Source organism: Cnephaeus nilssonii (assembly GCF_951640355.1).
Source record: "Cnephaeus nilssonii genome assembly, chromosome: 14".
Lineage (NCBI taxonomy): Eukaryota > Metazoa > Chordata > Mammalia > Chiroptera > Vespertilionidae > Cnephaeus > Cnephaeus nilssonii.
In genome coordinates, this window is record NC_137085.1 from 75,385,156 (window position 1) to 75,393,403 (window position 8,248).

An 8,248-nucleotide genomic window follows, 5' to 3' on the forward strand; every position below is an offset into this window, starting at 1 on the left:
GTCGTCCTTCTGACTTAAGGGTCCCGGTTCCATTCTGGTCAAAGGCACATGCCTGGGTTGCGGGCTTGATCCCCAGTAAGGGGCATGCAGTGCAGGAGGCACCAATCAATGATTCTCTATCATCATTGATGTTTCTATCTCTCTCCCTCTCCCTTCCTCTCTGAAATCAATGAAAATATATTTTTAAAAAAGAATAATAATAATTTCTTTCCCAAACCCTAAGCCTTTAGATTTTACAACTGATGTGCAGTGATGTTGAAAGATGGCCCCTTTCTATCTACCAGAGATCTTTACAAGCAAGGATGCCAATAAAACTATTCACAAATCAGCAAGAGGACTAAATGAAGGCGCTTTCTTTTTCAGTTTTGTAATTTTTTTCAAGAAAATATGTTCCTGGTTTTCCTAACAGACTCAACATGGGCGATGTGGAAATGTGCGCCGACAGAGGGCCACAGGATCACATGCATCAGGCATGTGCGTGTTGGGCCTTTGCTGTGGGATTTCAAAGCTCTCCAGGGCAACCTGAGCCTACCTCCCCATGACGCCACTGTTCACCGCTGAGGACGGACCAGGCGACACGCACCGTCCAGCCACGCAGTGCAGCCAGGTCGCTCAACCCTTTCGCTGAGGCAGGACAAGGCAGACCCAGCTCCCCACCTATTTCAGTGCCAGCTGCTGGGGTGTCACACCCTACAGCCACAGAATGGACCGGCAGGCACTCGTCACTCCTCAGCCACAACTGACCTTTACAACCGGATGTCTGCCTCCGTCTGTTTGTTTGTTTGCCTTCACTCTTCATACAGCAAGAGCAAAGCACTTGGCCAAGATGAATGATTTTTTTTAATGGTTTCTTTTTAGAGGCAAAAGTTTGAGAATTTTTCCTCCACTTGAAAACTACCCTCTCCATTCAACATGACAGGTATAGAAAGCTTCGCCTGGTTGATTTGTCTATTTTAACTGTAGCCTTTTTTTTTTTTTTTGAGATAGCAATTATACTAATACACTGGAAGTAAAATATTCCAGGTATCACTGCTTCAACTCAAAGTTGTCGGGGTACTTTGTTTGGTTTTGTTTTTTGTTTGGTTTGGTTATATATTTTAAAGAAGAACTACAAGAAAAATCTTTTCTCCTATAACAAATTCAACCAGATGTGCATATTTTATGCTGATCTCCGTGCCTTTTGTAAAATATATTAACCAATTTGCAGAGCTACTAGTCAGATGAAGATAAATTAAAAAGCAGCTTTTGAGGCCCATTTTTAACACTGATGATCACATTCCTTTTCAGTGCTTTTTAGGTAGTTAAAGATAATCCACAAAAGTAACTGTTTCTTTTAATATTTTGGTTCCAAAATTACCAAGATACAACATTTTACTTGCAGTTGTGATTTGTTGAATTTTTAAACTAGACCTGCTGCCAGTACCCACAGGAGGAGGCAGCCTGCGCGTTTCTCAGTGGGCAGCACCGTGGGGAAAGATCTGTGTCTCGTTTCTTTTTAAATAAAAAGTCGTGCCTTGGGGTGACCAGACTGAAATAATGCACCCCTGCCCCACCCCGAGGCCTGGAGATCTGCCGGGATGTGGGCCAGCCCTTTGCAAGAGTGGGGGCAGGCCAGGTGGTCTGTGCAGGGTACTTGTTACTTAAACATCACAAAATACTTGCATAAGGGAGGGATTTTATAGACCACATAGGACACAGTTTTATAATTCTTTGTGTTGGAGGGAAAATCTCCTTTCCAGATGCTGCAGCTCAGCCCCCTCATTTGTTTAACTGGAAGGCTGGTGGGGGGTGGGGGTGAGGATGGGGGTGAGGGGTGGCAGTCCCAAATTTCCCTTCTGCTGCTGTAAACCAAAACCTTTAGGTATAATGGAAGGCCGACACCAAAGAAAACCTTGCTGGGTGAGAAAGTGCAGCCTGTCTTATATAAAGCGAGACAGCATTCGCCTGCGCCACGAGGGGCTGGAAATGCTGGCCGCGGGAACGAAACCAGCCCCCTGCTGCCTGGGCAAGCACAGCAGAGGCCGTGCCACCGACAGGCTCATCGCGGGCTGCCCCGTTCTTCCCTGTAGGCCTGGCGCACAGTTCCCAGGCACAGGGCCCATGCCAGAGGGGCACTGGCCGGACACTTGGCAAAGCGAGGTGGTGAAGCTATGCCAGAGAAGTGCGGCCAAGGGAAACCAGGGCAGAGTGAAGTCACCGTTTCTAAACCTTCTCCCAACCGATTCGCAGCGGGCGCGTTTGTGGTGCCCGCGCCCGCTGCCAGGAGAGCTGGCCGCGAAGGAGTGCGCACCTCCCGGCCTGCAAGGCGACCCACCCGGAGCGGACGCGCCCGCACCCGAGCTTCCCCACCCGGCGGCCCGCGCCCGCACCCACCTTGACGACGTATGTGACTCCGGCCCCTAGCACCTGGTCGCTGGCGGGGGGCGCGCGGGGCGGCGGCTCATCCCCGGGCCGACCCTTCCTGGCGGCGCGCATGGCCGGGGCGCGGGGGCCGGGGGGCGCGCTGCCGTCCGGGGCGGCCAGGCTGGGCGCGCTGCAGCTGCCCGAGAGCCGGGCGCCCGCCCGCTCCCTGGCCGCCGACAGGCCGCGGAGGCCCGAGCTGGCGAGTTTCAGGTGGGACACCTTGTGGAGCAGGTGACCCAGGCTGCCGGAGCCATCGTCCGGCGCCCTGCGCAGCGCGTCTCCGGACACCAGGTAGGGGGCCGCCGCCGCGGGGGCCGCGCGCGCCGCCGAGACCTTGCTGCCGCCGCTCACCGACAGGTTGTGCAGAAGGTCATCGACCGATGTCACCGAGTCATTCCTGAAGCGGTTGTATTTGGTGCGTGGAAGCATGCCCCTCCGTGGGCTCGCCGCATTCGCCCGGGCGCTGCAGGTGCGGGCGCGGGCGCGGGGTGCCGCGCATAGCAGGCGTGCCGCGGTCCCCAGAGCAGACTCGGCGGCCCAGACGGCGGCGGGGTCCGGGGTGCGGGCGGGGGCGCCGGCCTCCCACCGCTAACGCCCCGAGCCGCCGCGGCCGCGCAGCCCGGACCCGGGACCCGGCTGCCGAGGGCGGCGCGCTCGCTTTGCAAAAGTCATAGTTTCCTCTGCTGAGCGCCCAGCTGCTGCTCGGGCTGCTCCCAGCAAAAGCGTGACTCACTGTGAGCGGAGACCCTGCTCAACAAAGGCTCGGTGAGCGCTGCAAATCACTTCCTGCGGGGAAAGAGAGAGAAGAACAAGAAAACCACGTACACCCACAGCACGCCAGAGCCAATCAGTTCTCACATCTCCTTTCTCTACCTTCCCAGATCTTTCTTTCCAACCTTTGGTTTTTCACCTCCCCATCCTCCCCACGCAGCTTTCGCACCAGAGGTAACCCAGTCTCCTCAGATGAGCAGAGGAACTTTCTGAAGCCCAGGCCTCTAGGCCAGGGCTCTCTCCCCTCAACCCTTCTGTGTGAGCCTGCAAGATTCTGACAGGGATGCGTTAAAATGTGACGAAGGCTTTTTAAGAATAAGCTCTCCAGCTGATCCTCATGAATTCTGATTTGGAAAGCAAGCAGGAATTGTTAAATAGCAAAATAAAAAATAAAAGAGAGAAATACTCACTCCCAAGTGAACATAAAATACCAATTTTCTGGGTTTTTCTTTTCAAATCAACAATGCAGCCATGACAAGTGTCTTTGTGGCAATGCAATTCCTCCAAAAAGAGAGTCTGCGTGTGAACTTGTGCGCAGAGCGGTGAGGACCCTCCCCTGCTGGTGTGCGGCAGTCTTCTGCCCGGCTAAGTCCAAAACCTACTGCCCGAGAAAAGACGGTGCCCCCCTGTGAAGGCAACAGGCTCCAGAAACCCACTCCAAAGGGCTGTTCTCGAGGCTTTATTCCAGCTGCGTGTGCTCAAATACATCTCAGTGTCCCTCAGCTGGGCTCGCAGCCCTACAGTAAGGGGGGGGGGGGGGGGGGATGCATGCAGCTGCTCCCACCCACTACACATCAAATCCACCGGAAAATGCCCTCCTTTTGGGAGCCAGACCCGGGCTGCAGGAAAACTGCACAGGCCTCCTTCCTCTCAGGAGAGCAGGGGATGGGCAGCCCGGAAGAGCTGCGGGGCTCACACCCTCCACTGCTGTCCCCACGGCTCCGCCCTCCTCCCCATGCATGAAGCCCGCCCAGCACATGCTGCCCAGCACCATGACCCACCCCTGCCCAGGTTCCCAGCTGCCTCTGTGCAAGCACAGGAATTTACCTCTCACACACTATCAGGTCACCCTGCGTCTTCTCACACCCACGACTAGACATGGGACACAGGACGCACCAAGGCTTGAAGAGCTCTGTGGAGCAGCTATACCTGGTGCCACCCAGGGTGGGCCGCCGCTGGGCGCAGGAGCACAGGGGAGCAGCGGCTACCAACCCAGGCGCAGGCCCAGGAGGATGGCGCAGCTCTCATCTTTTCCCTTCCCCTGGCTTGCATAGCAACAGCAAATGCACACCCCATAGATGACTGGGAAGGTTATCAAAGTCCCCCCAAAATCTAAAGCGGAAATGCCCTATCCTTCCCAAACCCTGATCTTTAGACAAAAACAGCAAAATGTGAATGAAATGCTGTTTGTGTGAATGAAAGGGCTAGCGAAGGAGCCAGCATTTCTGTGAATGAAGCCGGGCCTTGCAGCCAGTGCCAGGCAATCCCTGGCTCCAGGGGCCTCAGCCAATGAGCAGCCGCCGCGATGACTCATTCAACAAAGGCTTGCTCAATAGTGGAAGGTTCCATTTCAATCAAAGGCGGGATCTTTCATCCAAAGGCAATGTGGGGAGGGAAAAAAGAAAAAGAAAGCTAGCCTGGTCACAAAGATGCAGGGAGGAAGTGCCCACCGCCTCCGTTACACAGAGAGGAAAAACTGGTTTTTCAAGGAAAATAAAACACCACGGGGGTCGGTCGCTGTGACCAGGACTGCCCTCTTGGAGGTGAGCTGTGCCCCCAGACTTCCATTCAGCCATTCATTTACATCGCGGAGCAGCCATGAATGTGCCATCCAGTTCAGCATTTATTATGAATGCACAGTGCGGGCACATTCAGAACCTCGGCGCCTCGCCTGGATCCTTTTTGTGAAAGGAATATAGAACACGCCTGCACGTCAAGACTCCAAGAAGAAAGAAATCCAAAGCTAGACATTAACCCTTCAGCCAACCGGAGACCTTGCTTTTATTGTGGTGAGGCAAACGGAAGGAGTTGGCCATTTTTTAAATATAAATAGCAATATAAATGTACTAAATGTAAAAAGGTCTATCATCAAAAAAGGGTGATTAATAGTCCAACAGCACAATAGCGCAGTGAAACCTCACTTCTCAGGAAGAAACCCCAAAGGCAGCTAGCTCAGCACCAAAATAGTAGCCTCCAGCCAAGCCCAGCCAGGAGCCCGCCCCCTCCCTCCCGGGACAGCCCTGTGGGCCTCCCTGGGGTGTGCCTGCTAGTTTCAGACACCATCCCCAAAGCCTGGCTAGCTGCTTTATCAGCCTGAGACAGTGCAGAGATGCAGGATAGGTGGAAATGTCATAGGCTGGCAACACAAAGAAAACAGGAAAAGGAAACCATTACTAAGGCAGCCTTGAGGCTCAAGAAAGCCAGGCATTTACATAGCCTTTCCAGACTGTTGCAGTTTCTCTTTTTAAATCTATTAATTTAAAAGCGTATCAATGCCTGCCCGGTGTTGTTCAGTGGTTGAGTGTCACGGTTTGATTCCCAGTCAGGGCACATGCCCAGGTTTTGGGGTTGATCCCCAGTGTGGGGCGTGCAGGAGGCAGCCCATCAATAATTCTCATCATTAATGTTTCTCTCCCTTTTCCTCTCTGAAATCAATAATAAAATTTTTTTTCAAAAACATTGAAAAAGTATATTGGTTTTTTATTTCTATTTTAACCACACAGTTAGTGTTTAAAATGACACAACTGTATTACCTCTCAGTGCTTTAGGTCAGAGGTCCAACATGGGTCCCCCAGGATAGTTCAAGGGTAGGTGGGGCTGCTTTCCTTCTGGAGGCCCTGGGGAGAATCCCGAGCCTGCCTTTTCCCGAGGCCGCCCATGCTTGCCTGATGATGATCATGAGCTGGGCCCTGGGGAAGGTGCTTTGCCCCCAGAGGGTTTCATTCTAGCAAGACAGGCAGAAAGTCTCAAATTAGCATCATAACATAGTACAATGCTATGGGGACGTTTTAGTGTGTGAGACACAAACACTGCCCAGCTGGGAGTGTGCTGAGCTTGGCCTAAGGATGTCGGGGTGACTGCAGCAGAGTTTTGAGGAATTGCTAGGGTCTCCCCGGCAGAGGAGGGGAAACACAGGCAGCCAGAGGGAAGGTGAGGGGTGAGTCTGAATGCCTCTGAGAGCGGGGCGCTGTCATGATGATGTGTGTGCTGAGGAGCAGTCAGGGCCAGGGGTTGAAATTTGAAGGCCGTTGGTGTGCAGGTGAAGTTGAGCTCTTCGGTGACTAGTGTAAACTTAGGAAGGAAGATCAGCAAGAAGGAATTTGAGGAAACACCAAACTTCCCAGATGGGAGCTCAGGAAACATGGTTAGGATTGGGAGAATACATATGGAAACTGGTTTGGTGGATGGCATGTTTTCAATCAGCTCGTGCCGCCATCACAAAAACACCACAGGCTGGGGCAGCTTTAGCAGCATTTATTTCTCACAGCTCAGGAGGCTAGAAGGTCATGATCAAGGTTAGGCTGCTGTGAACCCACTTGCTGGTCCTCAGACGCTGTCCTCAACCTTGTTCTCACATTGCAGAGGCTGAGGAAGATCTCTGGGTTCTCTTTGCTAAGGCTCTGATTCCACCCTCATGACTACTCACCTCCCAAAGGCCCACCTCCAAATGGGGTTGGGTTTCAGCATATGAATTTCTCAGGGACACAAACACGGGTTTCAAGAGAAAATCAGGGATGGTTAGCAAGAGCAGCAGGGGCCATTGTAACTCTCTGTTTGAGCACTCTCAGGTGCCACGCAAGGTCATCTCCTTTAGATCCCATGACTTATGAGATACAGTTTACATCCCACTCTGCACAGGGGGAAACTGAGGATCAGAAGGTTGACAAAACATGCCAGGACCATCCAACATCAGGTGCTGGCCAGGCCACGTGACTCACACCCTCACCCATTCAGAGAGCTTGAGGAAGTGCATGCTGAGAATCACTGCTGGATGTGGTGATGACCCATCATTGGGCACTTCGCACGGATAATAAAGAGGTCACAAGATGGTGCCAACTGAACAAAAAACAAGTAAATGAATAAAAAAAATCATACTTTTTAGAAGACTGAATGAAACAAAAGTGAAGACAGAGGGCAATAGCTGGAAGTGCAGCAGAATATAGAGCAGGTGTTGGAAGTTAGGAGTGTGTTTAGAGCAAGGGAGTAGAACAACGTGGGAGAAATGGGGACGCAGGAAGGAGGGAGTGAGGGTCAAGTACTGGTGGAGCTCTGCCCTAGAGCGATGTTGGGGAGAGAGAAGAATTGAGGAGCAGATCATTTGTGGTTGAGTAGGAAACAGGTAGTTCTAAGGAAGAGACCTTAATGAGATGGAGTTAAGGAAGTCTGAAGGACAGGAACACACCATGCATTCCTAAGAACCATTGACCGTTCCACACTTAGGGCTGAAAGAACAGGCAGGCAGTTGAATCTCTGAAGCTGTGGAATTCCAGCTGGAATTTTAGGGGAGAGGGCCTACCCCGGGGAGCTGTAGTTTTGGAGAAATAAAGTTAGACTGAGGTGGAGGCAATGATGAAGAGGGAACAAGGAAGAAATACTCAGTCTCTCTCTGTCCCCACTCCCAGTCCTCTGTTGGTGCCTCCCATTATCCAACCCCACTGGAAGCCAGAGGTCCAGGATTCTATGATGAGGAGCAAGGGAGCAGCCTCCCAGGCACACCTCAGGCTAGGCAGGCCCGGGGTGGGGGCGGGGGGAGGGAGGGGAGGGGGAAACGATGTTAGACCAAGGCTGCGATAGTGAGTGTGCCTGATTTTCTCTGTAAAATAAGAGCAAAGGCTGTACTTAAAAAGTGAGAGGTGTGTATGAAAGGAAGGAACTCAGTTGAAGGTGTACTTTTAGAATGACTGCCAAGGGGAACAGAGAATACTGCTGACAAGGAAGAGTGAAAGCATAGCTGCAGAGTTTTGTGAAGGCACTCTGTGATTCCCTCTAAAAGTGCCCATCTGCCTATGTATTTGCTTGAAGGAAGCAAATTGTTAGGTGGAAGGCTCATTCAAGGATGCGAACAGGAGAGAGA

At 52.3% G+C, this 8,248-nt stretch overlaps 1 protein-coding gene across 1 annotated transcript in view; it reads right to left on the minus strand.

The window, feature by feature from the left end:
• SHC3 (SHC adaptor protein 3) overlaps positions 1 to 2,832 on the minus strand; it is a gene marked incomplete at both ends in the record, with an annotated part of 146,535 nt that extends 143,703 nt beyond the window's left edge. Inside the window, one exon of the mRNA XM_079789602.1 lies at positions 2,374 to 2,832. Coding sequence (XP_079645728.1) covers positions 2,374 to 2,832 — 459 coding nt within the window. The remainder of the gene's footprint in view (positions 1 to 2,373) is intronic.
• Between the last annotated feature and the right edge of the window lie 5,416 nt (positions 2,833 to 8,248).